General features: G+C 34.9%; 2 protein-coding genes across 2 annotated transcripts; one reads left to right on the top strand and one right to left on the bottom strand.

Moving 5' to 3' along the window:
- Positions 1 to 316: 316 nt before the first annotated feature.
- Positions 317 to 4,751, bottom strand: LOC109220345 (the record flags this gene model as incomplete). The annotated part of the gene is made up of 5 exons (XM_019384806.1): positions 4,634 to 4,751; positions 2,763 to 3,175; positions 887 to 2,664; positions 507 to 812; positions 317 to 404 (listed from the first exon to the last, which is right to left on the bottom strand). Coding segments are annotated over exons 1-5 (2,703 nt in total), but the record flags the coding sequence as incomplete, so codon positions are not given.
- Positions 4,752 to 9,845: 5,094 nt separating this feature from the next.
- On the top strand, positions 9,846 to 13,917 carry LOC109220346 (60S ribosomal protein L23a-like). Its single transcript, XM_019384808.1, has 2 exons — positions 9,846 to 10,205; positions 12,957 to 13,917. Exons 1-2 carry the CDS (start codon positions 10,023 to 10,025, stop codon positions 13,476 to 13,478), a joined length of 705 nt encoding a protein of 234 aa, XP_019240353.1. The 5' UTR covers positions 9,846 to 10,022; the 3' UTR covers positions 13,479 to 13,917.
- The last annotated feature ends 470 nt before the right edge of the window (positions 13,918 to 14,387 follow it).

Raw genomic sequence — 14,387 nt, 5'->3', positions numbered from 1 at the left:
CAGTATGAGTGAACCAACCTAAGGGGATGGGAATAATCAAAAAATAAGGAAAAACAAAAAAGGTAACAAGTCAATGTGGATTTTGAAATGTTGTAGTATTTAAACACGTATTGCGGGAATGTAAATTTGCGTCCTAATTTGGGAGCCTCGTTGTGCCGAGGTAGGCCTAGGGACAAATAGATTTGTAGAACTTGGATGCCAAAAAATGCCTCATTTCATAACATAAAAATAGACGAATCCCAAAATGATACTAAGATAATAGAAAAAGATATGTTTTCTAAATAAAGATTAACCAATATTGAATTATATAAGTTACCTTTTTCTGAAACCACAAAGGAAATTCCTCTTTGTGCCTCTTGGCAACATTTCTGTTATTCTCCTTTGTTAATATTTCTAAATGTTCCCTATAGATAATGAAAATTAAAATAAAATGAATACATTACAAGATAGTCGTTGAGAGAATTTATAAGAAGCAAAGAATGTAAATTAAGTGAAAAGTATTTTACTCGATAAAAGGGCCAATTTCTGCACAATTTTGGAGGATGTAAAAATGTGCTTGCTTGATTTCAAGATCACTCAATTTTGTCCAATCACCCCCTCCAAATGGCTTACCACGACAGTTAAATACAGATAAGCCATTAGGATCCATGTTGGAAGAGCTAGAATTCCTATCTGGACGATTTTCTTTTGTCTCCATATCAGTCAAATATTTGGAACAGAATGCCATGCATTCTTCTGCAAGATAGCCCTCAGCAATTGACCCTTCTGGGCGAGCCATGTTGCGTACATAACCTTTTAATGTGCGCAACATTCTGTTAAGTAAAGATATATCAGTTTCATAGCAAATTTCAGCTAAAAGAAAAATTTAGAGTAGTAAAAATCTAACCTCTCGATGAAATACATCCATCGAAATTGAACAGGACCACCCTCCTTTGCCTCCTTTGCTAAATGAATTGCCAAATGAACCATGACATCAAAGAACGTTGGTAGGAATATACGTTCTAGTTTGCAAATTGTCATCCGTATGCTTTTATCTATTTTATCTAACTTATCCATATGCAACTCTTTAGCACACAAATCACTAAAGAATAATGACAATTCAATTAACGGATCATATGCATCCTTTGGCAAAATTCCTTTGATGATAAGAGGAAAGATACGCTGGAAAAGAACATGGTGATCATGACTTTTAAGTCCAAAAATTCTAGCTTCCTTAACATTGACACAACGACTAATGTTAGAAGCATAAGCATCAGGAAACTTGACATCTTTGATGAGTTGACAGAATTTAATCTTCTCCGTTTTGGACATTGTATAACTAGCAGGAGGAAGTATATACTTATCCCCACTTTTAATTGGATGGAGCGGCTTTTTGATTCTCATCTCTTGTATGTCCAATCGAGATTTCAATGTGTCCTTTGTTTTTCCGTCAATATCCAACAACGTTCCTATGACGCTTTCACTAATATTTTTCTCTATATGCATTACATCCAAATTATGTCTCAACAATACAGTCCTCCAATATGGTAGTTGAAAGAATATACTTTTCTTCTTCCAGTTGTCACGTCTTTCGGCATCTCGTTTTCTTTTTCTTGTGTTATCACCCATGGATCCTTGTGAGGATGTATTTATTTGTGCAAGCACATCATCTCCACTCAATGCTTGTGGTGCAAGTCTTTCTTCCCTTGTATTATCAAAAGAACTTTTGCTCCGACGATAAGGATGATTTATCTCCAAGAACCTACGATGACTCATGTAGCAATGCTTTCGACCATGTTTCAAGTAAATGGAGCAAGTATTTACATGACAAACAGGACAAGCGAATTTACCTTTAGTGCTCCAACCGGACAAAATGCCATATGCAGGAAAGTCATTAATTGTCCACAATAAAGAAGCACGCAATTGAAAATTTTGTTGCTTAAAAGCATCATAAGTCTCAATTCCATCCTCCCATAATTTTTTCAAATCATCAACCAAATGTTGGAGATACACATCTATATTCATACCAGGGCTTTTAGGGCCAGGAATAAGCAAGGATAACAAAATATTAGATTGTTTCATGCATAGCCACGGGGGTAGATTATACGGAATCAAGAATACTGGCCACATACTGTAGGCATTACTCATGGAACCAAAAGGATTAAAACCATCTGAAGCAAGTCCAAGTCTTACATTACGTGGATCTGATGCAAAATCCAAATGTTTCTCATCAAAAGTTTTCCATGTCAGTGAGTCAGCTGGATGCCTTAATACTCCATCATCAACTCGTTTATTTTTATGCCACCTCATATCTTCTGCGGTTTGTTTAGTCATAAACAACCGTTGTAATCTTGGTATCAAAGGAAAGTATCTAAGAATTTTTCTAGGAATTCCTTTCTTTCTCTTATTCAAATTACTTGAAGCAACTTCAGTGTCATCTTCTCCTTTTCGTACTATCCATCTTTTCTCACCACATTCAGGGCATTGCTCAAGATCCTCATATTCCTTTCTATATAAGATGCAATTATTAACACAAGCATCTATTTTCACGTAATCTAGACCCAAATCTTTAATAATCTTTTGAACTTCATAAATAGAATTAGGGAACACATGTCCTTTGGGAAAAACATCACTTAATAATTTTAACAAAGAGTCTAATGAAGTATTACTCCAACCATGCAAGCACTTCATTTGAAAAAGACGCATTACAAAAGAGAGCTTCGAGAACTTTTCACAATCTGGATACAGCTTTTGCTCTGCATCCTTTAACAATCGATAAAAACTCTTAGCTTCTGCATTAGGTTCTTCATATCTAGACTCAGCTCTGACTCATAAGTTATATTATCTGTAGGAATACCACGATACATGTCATGCAACATCTTGAAAGTGGCAGCATCATCGTTTCCTAAATCTGAATCTGCACTAGAATTTATTTCATCGTCTGAAGATGAATCCGACTCACCATGATGAATCCACCTATTATATGTTGGATCTATACCCCACCTAAGTAAATCTATTTTTACTTCTTCTCGTGTTTTCCTACGTACATGGTTGCAGTTAGTGCACGGACATTGAATTCTTATACCAACATTAGGATTTGAAAATGCAAAGTTCAAAAATTGTTCCACGCCATTCAAGTATTCTGGTAATGCCCTGTTTCTAAGAAGAATCCAACTTTTATCCATTATATAATTACCTACAAAAATATAAAATAGTAGATGTCCCTCAATTATTTGCTGTCAATTTACCAAAAAAATAAATAAGGGAAAGGTCAGAGAAAGACTCTATATCAAAATATAGTTAAAACAATATATAATTTGAATGAACAGTGATACGAGCAAAGAAACACATGAGGTGCCGTCGAGGCCCTTTATCTGTTTAATTGAATTGTTTTTTTATATATATTGAGAGAAAAATTAAGGGATTCTACCTCATTTGCCTTTAATTTCAACAAGCACCAGATTCGACAAACCTAACAGCAAATATACTACATCTTGAACACTAGCAAATTCTAACAGCAAATTCAACAAGCACCAGATTTGCCTTTAAACAAAGATCAAATTTATACTCACTTGAACACTAGCAAATTCTAACAGCAGAAGTTGAAGAAAAAATGGATGACCACAATTGAAAAAACCAATGATAAGAAATTAACAAACAACTAAACTACATAAAAATAGAAGATGAATAGGGGAAAGAACCTGTAAGGCAGATTACTTTAGATGAATAGTAATCAAGAGCACTCACCGGACTTTGTAGACGAGACAGAACCAGTTGCTCAGAGTTGTCGAATAATAAAGGAAAAAACCTAGCTAGAATGGTAACTGAAATAGGCTAAGGATTAAGGAAAAGTTAATTGAAAAGAAAAAACGGGTTTGTGCAGAAACTAGGTTTGCCGCGTTTCTTTTGGCGGAAAGTTGAAAATACTTAGCAAAATTTTAGGCCACAAACCAAACCTGTTGAGAAACATCAGGCGTGAACCAAACTTGTTGAGAAAATTAAGGGATCTACCAACAAGAAATACAAATTATTGCCAATTTATTACAATTAATACTACTACTATATTTTCACATAAAATATGGCAACAACACAAAACCTTTCTAGAGTGGCAACGAAAAGAGGGGGCTAAAAATTCGGAAAAGTAATTAACAAGAGAAGAGTTTGCCGCCTTCGATTTTGGCGAAAAACTGAAAAATAATTAGCTAACTTTTAGCCACACCCCACCCATATTGTTGGCAAAAAATAATTATATTGCCAACAATACAAATATATTGTTGCCAATTCTATTTATATTTTAAATTTATTATATTGTCCATAAAATATGGCAATAAGAATATAAAATATTGGTAACAAGGAAAAAATCATGGCTAAAATTTCTATGATATAGCAACAATTTTATCAAGTTGTTGTCATTTATTACAATAAGCCAACAACACTATGATTGTTGCAAAAAAGTTGTTGCTAATTTTTTTAATTTTAAACTTAATATCTAAACGATAGATTATGGCAACGATATTATTATGTTTGCAAACAAGAAAAATTTTGTATTTAAAAGTTCTGTGATATAGCAACAACTTTATCAAGTTGCTGCTATTTGTCGATTTTTGCCAACAAAATTGTAGTTGCTGCTAAAAAATTGTTGCAAATTTCATACTTTCTTGTAGTGAATTCTCATCTTCTACAATGGCTACTCCTTCTTCATGAGAAGGCATGTCCACAGCCAACGCGACAGGATCAGTGGATCCCTCAAGGTTAGAGGATGCACTAGCCATTTTTCTGATTGCGTATAAGAGAAGAAAGTGCAAAGGTGAAAGGGATAACAATGGTGGAAAACATTAAAAGAGGGGAGAGATAAAGATGCAAGAAATTTAAATAAGAAGAAGCGCTTGGGGTTTCAAATGATAAAGAAATGCAACAGCTCAAATGAGGAATCCCCATCCCTATTTATAAGAATACTGGCACCCTGATCGAGAAAGACAAACGCTGCCACATTAATTTTGAATTGGAAGAGGCGCGGGAAACGACGTAGCATATTGGGAACATACGCCATAATGACGCATAATGAAATGACGTCATTTCAAACTGACGTAACGGTCAGATGTGGCTATTGAAGCGCCACATCATCACCTTGCCATAAAAGGGTCGCTCCTCGACCAACATGCTCAGATTTCTATAATTGCAACTGGCGAAGTCCGCCCATCGAGCTCGTCCAAAGACAACCCCGACGGGCAGATGGACTAACTGTATAGGTCAAAATCTGATCGGAGGAATCTTGTCGAAGAGAGGATAACTAAGAGTTGATTAGGCCGAGGTCATGCTTAAGAAATAACATATTGGCGAGCTGATCAGTTAGGGTCGAGGTCGAGCACTCAAATCGGCCCAAACGGCTAGTTTAGTAATAAGATATTTTAAAGGAATATTCTACAGAATATTCTCTGCTCTTGTACTTTTAGTTAGGTAAGGGATATGTCCATATAAGTAGGAATAGAGAGAAAAGAGAAAGACATGTAATATTCTATATGATAAGCTCTCTCTTGAAAAGTTGACTCTCAAGTAAACTACAAATATTGTCTTTACAAAAGATTCGATTTATTGTTGGTCCCAAGCTTTCTCACATCAGATCCGAGAAAGCTTTCTATATTCCCACGTTTGATTGCCTTACATCATTGTCAGAGAGAGAATCATCCACCTCATTGAATATTTGGGTGAATCATTCTCTCTATTTACATTTATTGACATTTATCATATTTATTACTTGTCTTTATTCTCTCATACATTCATAACAATTTCATTAAACACTCCCTTGGTAGTATTTAATAGCTTGAATGCAATTTTACGCTATTGACGTCTATTAATCTCAGATCTAGGATTTGTTATATTTAACTAAGATTTACCCATTATCATCTTATTTAATTAGTTTAACTAAAAAGCATAACACTTTTTGGTCAAACACTTCTAAGACTAATTAAGTCATAATAGCTTCATTGAAGAAACAAGCTGGAAAATGTGCTAGATGGTGGTAATAATCCTCATTTTAAGGAATAAGTTAATAGCTTCGACTTGGTACCTCCAACCAACCTGCTTGCTTAAGGCGCAATTTAACGTACGATTGCTAGTTTAACCATCCTCTTTCCCATATGTTTTTATTTATATGCAATGATTTCACTATTGGAGTAGTTGTTACCGAACCTTATATTTAAAAAAACACACACAAAATAATCGTAATGTTAGCTGATAAAAAGAAGATTAACAATTCACCAACTCTAGTGAAGCCTTAAATCTAATTAACTAAGGAGCTAAAGTATCTCCTTTTTAAGTTCTCTAAATTTTTATGAGAAAAAAATGTATATTTTACCTGCTCTCAAATATAATAATCGACAAAATATATATTTTTTGTATATATGTGTATTATCTATACATAATATGCATATTTTTATACTTCTTGACTAGCGAATGTAATTAGTTTCATCCAACCGGCCAATTTAGTATTTTGCCAAAAAAAAATTCCCTAATTATAACAATGAATGGAACAGGTTGCGGTTGTTCCCTTGTAACGTTGTGGCTTTGATTTTCCTTTTACGTACCTTTTCTAAAAGAAAGTAAATATTACTATTTTCTCTTGGAAAAAATCCTTAACGAAGCGATGAATTGCTATATTCTGATGTAATTCAGTCGCTCGTATTCGCTAAAAAATGTCGAGTTGGAGTACATAAATTAACCAGATTGTGTTAAGAGCTAGGTGAAATATCGTTCTCTATTTTTTTTCTAAATAGAAAAACACGGAGAACTGATTTTTTTTTCTTTGCAACTGATAAAAGAGCTTGATCGCGAATGCAAGCCAAGCTATTCAATTATCCTAATCTAGACGTACGCAATTTGCACGCCTGCAAATACGAGTCACGACAGATTAAAGATTCAGTATTTCTCGTTTTGGCATAATTACTGTTTTGACAGTGACAACAAGATGAAAACATGTGCTCTACGCCTCTACCAACTGTGATTTAGTTCTAAGTTCTAACGAGTATGGTATGACGGCATTAATCCCTCCTTCATTATTTAGGGTCGAGTTTGAGCTTTGAGTATAAAAAATATCGAATATGAATATAGGAGGAAAAAAACCCAATACGTGAATGATAACAAATATTTTTACTCCCTTGCTCACATTTTATATCACGCTATTATTAATCGAGAAGTCAAATAATTTCTTTTCTTATTACAGTTTTTCTACAGATTTTCTAATCAAAATACTTTTAATCTAGTTACTATGATTTAGAGTACTTTTTGTACTGTTCCAAAATATACACGTACTCCCTCTGTTTCAATTTAAATGACACACTTTTCTTATTAGTCTGTTCCAAAAAGAATGACACATTTCTATATTTGAAAACAATTAATCTTAACCTTTTTATTTTATCCTTAATGAGAAGCTTTTATAGCCACAAAAATGTCATGGCCCTACGAAGCTTTTGCTCCTTAAACTTTTTGAACCATATATTTCAAAAGGGTTCTTTTTTTCCTTAAACTTTGTGCCAAGTCAAACTACATTATCTAAATTAAAACGGACGGAGTAATTTATTTCAAAAGAAGTAAAGAAGTTATGTGTTAGATTTTTACTGAAAATCAAATGTTTGACAGTCGTATCAAACTCTATAATTGTTTTGAGAGCACAAGAGAAGTTTAAAATAATTGTATTACAAGAAAAATTCAAGGAAGAACATCATTTATCTTACCTAAAGATGTCCTGAAACGGGAGAATGAAAAAAGATCGATTATGACACTTTACCTTAATCTGTTTTTTGGGATGCATGTGTTGTCAATAAGCAACCAATGAAAGAAACAGAAGATGGTCCCTGTCAAGAAAATTATTGTTGACTGCAAAAATAGATTTCACAAGAAAATGTAATTTAATTTAAGTTTCAGAATACTCTTTCTTGATAATAAGGGTAGTACTTTTTTAACTAAAGCAAATAACAAAATTAAAGTAGAATAAAACCTTTTTGATTATCGTCCAATAATTATTGAACTTTTAACTCTTAATTAAATTCTTCTGCAAGCAAAATAGTCTTTTTCTTGACGTTTCACTTGCTGGTCCTGACAAGGAATTTGGTGTTGGTGTGTTAGTCAAGAGAACGTGGATTATTTGGGCTAATCTATTTGAAACCTCGTGGATATAAAACAGTATATGCTACAAATGCAAAGAGTAACAAAAAATGAATCATCGAAAAGTTGATTCACAAGGAAGTATAGCGTTTTCATGGGAAGATTCACCTGGAGTGTGTAAATATTTCACACACCAGAAATTCTCATCTTCTCATAATTTCAACGTTGAAAAGATTCCGCCGCTACCGGCGCCGCCGTGCAGCTCTCGGCCACCAGTTAGCAGAAGCACTTCAATGAGATGCTCGCCACGTGACGATCCTTTTGTAGCAGCATTAATAGAGTGCACAAAAAGTGTAGGAAACAGCAAACGAAGACCCATTGATTATGAGCCAAGAAAGAATATTGGATCGTCAAAGGGATCAAAGAAAAGCTATTTGTGTATCTTCTCTTGCAAGCAGTCTAGTGACGATGTTAAAGTTGGTAACTTGGTGACATTATCGAATCTTCCACCTATTCCTAGAACTAGAGGAAGAAGATACAGAGCTCTTACGAACGTAGACGAGGATTGATTTCTCCTACATGTCAGTCTATGAATTAAACTTCAGCGCTTTTATATTAAATTATGATGATGCATGATCTCATAATTGAAAGGTTCAGCTCGATCAGTTTTTTCCCTAGGCAATATATATAATATATGCATGTATAAGTATAAAGTATGTTAGATCTTAATTTCATGAATTGTGCTGCAAACCGATTCATTTTTGTTCTTTACATAGTAGATTTTCGTTGTTGTATATGTGCATGTGTCTGCCAATATTTTTTTTTACGTTATACTGTATGTGTAATCGACATTCAGGGTACTTAACAAATTTTTTCATGCTGAAAATATGTTATTGCGGTATGACAACTAAATTAGTATCCAGTCAGAACTAAATCAGACTGTACTCTATTCATAGTTTTATTAGGTTATTAAAAACTCCTAGTACAACTAACTAGCTAATCTACTGGTGGAGCCAAAAAAAATTATTAGATTTTTAAGAGACCATATGATGACATATACAGTTAATTGATAAACTATGAGGAATTTTGAGAGGAAACTATTTGGTGAGCTTGGTGGTCATTTTAAAATTTTGAAAGATCTCTCTCTTCGTTTTTTTCTAAATTTAAATTTTTTAAAATAGAAGGGGAGCCTTGCATAATTGGTAAAGTTGCTGTCATGTTACCAGGAAATCACGGGTTACAAGGTAAGATTACGTACCATAGACGCGACATCATAGTATACCAGGCTGCCCTTTTAATTTAAATTTTTAATAACTCCTACCCTTTTCCAGAAAGATCAACAAAACAACAATGTTCTATTTTATCGTGCAATAGACTCGAACTTCGACTTATCTTTTTGCAGTGAAAGTGCTCAAACGTCGAAGTGATTAGCCTCACTCGATCGTCAGCTTGGTGGTGATCTTCAAATTATCGAGAGCTTGGAATGAAGCAATATATCAATGAGCATTTACAATAAGAGTGCTAGGTTCATATTGACATTATATAAATAGAGTGACCAGTTGATCCAAGCTCTTATAATAAAACAAATTCTACTGTGGCTAGCAAAACTTTGATGATCTTTTCTAGCTATCTAATGAATGGGAAAGTTAGTAGGAGCAACTTTTTGTTGCTCCAAATATATGGGTACCAAATATTTGAAGTTGATCCACTCGTAGAGGGACAAAAACTATAACATACAACTATAGGGACCAAAGTGCAATATAATTTAAAGCAGAACATTTGCGAAATCACCCTCCTCTCTCCAGCAGTGCCTCGTGCTATGTTCAGCTTACGGGAATGAGAAAGCATGTTTCTTTCTCGATCCTTCCGCTCCAAAACCCTATTATTTTTTACTTTTCTGGATTTACTCGCTGCTCTTTAGTCGGTGACGCCGTCCATATCCCATGGCTGCTGCAATAGCATCTCCGGCGGCTATTGTTCGTTCAGGCCGCCGCCAGGATCAGACTTTCAGGTCTTCAGTATCAATCATCAGGGCCACGTCTTCTTTCGCCGTTGTTCCCTTTCAAGTGTCGTCGTCTTCTATAAAGCTATGCTCTTTTCTCGACTATTCCCGTCTGACCAACGATGTGAGTTTTTTTTTAAATTTATTACTACTATTTTTACAACTCCTTGTTTTTCCCCTCCCCTTGCTCGCACACACGCACGCAGACATATACGTGTTATATTCATATGCGGTTATATCTGAATAATTAGTTGGGATGATGTTTAATTTTGCTATATAATAGTGTATCATGATCTTATATTTGTTGAATCACTGTGTGTAAACGCTATTTCAAAGTGGAAATACTTTCTAGTTTGGCATTCATATTTTGAGGTTGAAGCAGCAACTTCAACTCTTTGTTATCGCCTGTCTATTGATCCCCTTCAATAAGTATTTATGCATTCTTCTGCATCATAAGAAATAGCTCAAAGTTAAGCCTTACATTTTGTTCAAGTTTAGTGCTTTCTTCAATTTTGCTGAATATTGCTGCGCTTTAAGATTTCCTTTAAGGCTAATGTTATAAGGTTCCAATGACCTTGGGCCGAGGAAAATGAGAAATGTAATTATTCCTTAAAGGTTCTTTTTGAAATGGAATCTTGCATTGGTCTTTATTTTGTGGTAATAGTTGCTAGTAGAATCTAGGATATATGCAAGTCTACCAAATGCATTGAGGCCCAGTAGTTGACTAGACACCCAGATGTAAGACACTATTCTGCTGCAGGTCATGATATCACTCGGTCTTCAGCGCATAGTTTTCAAAGAAGAAAGTGAAATCATTCTCTTCTGGTATATGAAAGAAGTCAAGAGAAAAGGGACCTGATATAGCTTTGGAAGATTGAGAATGATAGATTGATTGGAAAATATCATTGGATGAAATGCTAGTATGGCATAAGTTCAAATTCATTTGTTTTTTCGTTCTTCTCCTTCTTCAGATAGCAAAACATTTCGGGTCACTCGAGCTCAACTTAAATATCTTGTGTTAGTCCCAGAGAGAAAAATATTGAAATAAGAGAACCGCTAGATGAAAGGTTTAAAGAATTGGGTATTATCTTCAGATCCCTTTTCGCTGCTTTTAAGATCTCTTATTCATGTGGTCAGTTATCTTGAGCTAGTACTATCCATCTTTCATTTCATATCCTTTGTTTTGATATTTTCTCAGCTTCAAATTTGGCAATGCTCTCATTTGCCATGGGGCTTACTACACAAGCCTTCAGAGTTGTTGACCTTGTTTTCCTGAAAGTATTCGGCAAAATGTGCTTGGACCCGGCACTATTGTCAAAAGGGAATAACAACGTTTTGTTTTTTGTCAAAAAATGGGTCATGGATGCCTTGGACAAATACCTTCTTCAAAGTATGTAACCTTTCTTTCTGGATGATCACCTAGAAGTGTCCCTGTTTCTTCTCCAAATTGCTTTTCTCTTCACTAATAATTGACGTATGCAACCTTACATAAATCACCAGAGCACGATACGTATATCCGTTAGTATGAGTCAAGATTATAAAGTGATTTGAAATTTGAGAAAGGATGCTAAGGATGGTAAAGGGAGCTCTATTAACTTCTATTCCTGCTTTATATCCGGAGAAATCGAAGTTTGTATTCTCGCGTTGAAGATGCTTACTTTTACCATTGATTGTTTAGAAGGCATCTAATTCTGGGCTTTATTCACTTTATAAGTTCGCCTAATACAAAAAAGCACGATTATTGCCCTTTGTGATAGCTAAATACTTTTGACATGTCCGCCTTATATGGAATTCTTGCTCTCCAGTGATAATGTGTTGTTTGGGCAAACATTCGGATTAGATGTTTGGAAACAGAGTTTGCATTGTGTCGAAGTCCTAATTAACTTCACTACTGAGTCGTTGTGATGTTCATAAGGTGTGCTTTCTCATATTTGCATATGGTGAATGATGACCCCTCGCTTCGCATTGCTAATATTGTGTCCCATGATGGAATAAGAAATATAGATGCTGAAATGGATGGAGTATTATTTTTTGTTGGTAGCTTTCTGAATTTTCTAATGGTTTATCCTTAGTTGTATGTGTTTAATTTTTGTCTGATTTCCTTTTGCATTCCTTTGTTCTAGCTGGAGCTGGTGGGTCCAAGAATGTGGTTCTGAATAAGTTTGTTCTGATTTCTCTAGTTCTAGTGGATGCTGTGAATTAGAAGTTGTATTAGCATCTTGTTGGTTGGGATAATAGAACCTTGGATGGTATTCTGGGTTTTACCATGGCAATTTAAGGCTGTTGCCTAAACCAAAAGATTTAAGCTGACATAAGTGTATCCAAAAATGATAAGATACTATAATAAGACGATAAGTGTTGCAGTTAGGTCTAACAAAAACTGTCAATATTATCCCATTTGGACATCTGAAATGTCCTCATTCTCAGCTCCAAATCAACCCAATGTTCAAATTTTGTACTACTGTCTATTGTCTATTGACTCTGGGATCACATATCCTTGAAACGGTATTTTGGCTTTCTTTAAAGTGGTCATTAGTTCTTATTGCTCTTGTCGTTGCATCACATGAATAAAGATACTTCAAAGCCTGTCAACATTGAGTGTATGGGAAGTTTATGCAGAGTAATCTTGAAGATTATTGATATTTTTCTCATGATTCGGGACCCTTCTCACTTTTTTACCTAAGATCTAACAAATAAAGGCAAAATGCAAGTTGAAGATTGTGTTCCTAGAGTAGTTTGCTGTTTTTGGTCTATGTCACACGACCCTTAGCTTTAATGGTTGCCAACATCGCATTTCCTGGACTAAAAAATGGTTCAAGTCCAGTATCAGTTGCACTTAAATAAAAGTGGTTTCCTGATACCGTCTTGATATTAGGGACTATTGACAAGCTTCAACGCCAAAGGTTCTCACCTTCTGCAAAGGTCTCTGTGTTCTGTATCCGGTGAAATTGAAGGCTGCATGGAGGGCGATGCCAAGAAACACAGGCTAGAACATGCCATGGAAGTAAAATCGGACGAATCAACCACTAGGCATGTATTGGATATCGAAAATTCAGTCTCATGTGGACGGAAGAAGATATTGAGAAAGGAAAGGAACCCCAAAAATCTCAACAGTAGTGCATCACGGAAGAACAAAGTCCAATATTTTCAGGTTATCAGATATCCTTTGATCACTGAGTCTACAATGGGGAATATATTACGTCACAATACTTTGGTTTTTGTTGTTCACGAAGATGCTGATAAGAAGAGCATAAGGGATGCTGTAAAGAAGCTGTTTAAGATTGAAATGAAGAAAATAAATACATCGATCATGCCTGATGGAACAAAGAAAGCATATCTTGTGCTGACAGCGAACCATAGTGCGATAGATGTGGCAAAGAGAATCAAAGCCATCTAAAGATTTATTTTCTGTCTTCCTTTCCATGCCAATCTGGCTGTTATACAAGGTTTTGGAGATAGAAACTACAAGCACATGAGTTGTGTTCAGGTGATTTTATTCTGCAATGTTATAGTTTTCGTAGGTACATATGTTTAGTTTTACCTTAATTTTGGTAGCTGTCAGAGAAGTAATGGTGCTCAAACATTGTGGTTTGGCTACTTGGTTTAATGCCCTCCTATTTACCCTAAAAGGTGGGGGAAATCATAATTTTTGGGAAATTTTTGTTTACAAGTTCACCGCCAAATTCTAGCTAAAAAGAGTGCGAAATTATGATCATTTTCCTAGTTTAGTTTGTACTGTAGGTTTGTAAATTTGAGTAAATGAAGCCATTTGACACTTGGCTTTGACTTGGGAACGATTTTTTTATTTTTATTTTTATTTTCTTGAATTCATGGTATATGCACTAATGCCAACATTAGTTGGAGAAGATGGTTACATATTGCAGATACTATTCCGTTTTTTTTTTTCCGTCATTGCAGATAGAGCTGTTAAAACGGGCTAGCCCAGCCCAAGCCTCGTGGGCTTTTAAATTTGGTTGGCTAGGGCGGGCTAGCCCTCCATCTATTTGGGCCTTAAAATGGCCATCTCAGCCCTAAGAGGGCCGCGAGCTAGGGCAGGCCGACCCTTCAACTTTTTTTAGAAAAAAATATTTCTTCAATTCTTTAGATATTTTTTTGTGACACAATCTCTTAATCATATGAATGACTTCTGTTTATTTAGAGTGTACAAGAATTTTGATATTTGATAAGGAATCTCGTAATTTAAATGCAAATTCTCTATATCTTTAGCTCTTCTTTTTTTAACGCTACATGAATGTTTTTTAGTACTTTCTTTCACTTTCCTCAAATTCAGGAATTGCTTTGATAA

The sequence above is a fragment of the Nicotiana attenuata genome, unplaced genomic scaffold (assembly GCF_001879085.1).
Source record: "Nicotiana attenuata strain UT unplaced genomic scaffold, NIATTr2, whole genome shotgun sequence".
NCBI lineage: Eukaryota > Viridiplantae > Streptophyta > Magnoliopsida > Solanales > Solanaceae > Nicotiana > Nicotiana attenuata.
The sequence above is the reverse complement of the archived record's forward strand: the minus strand, read 5'-3'. Positions and strand labels throughout refer to the sequence as shown.

Coding starts and splice junctions, on each gene's coding strand:
- LOC109220346 (XM_019384808.1), top strand. CDS start 10,023: ATGGCTGCTGCAATAGCATCTCCGGCGGCTATTGTTCGTTCAGGCCGC. Junction 10,206..12,956: donor ATTCCCGTCTGACCAACGAT/GTGAGTTTTTTT, acceptor TCTTGATATTAG/GGACTATTGACAAGCTTCAA.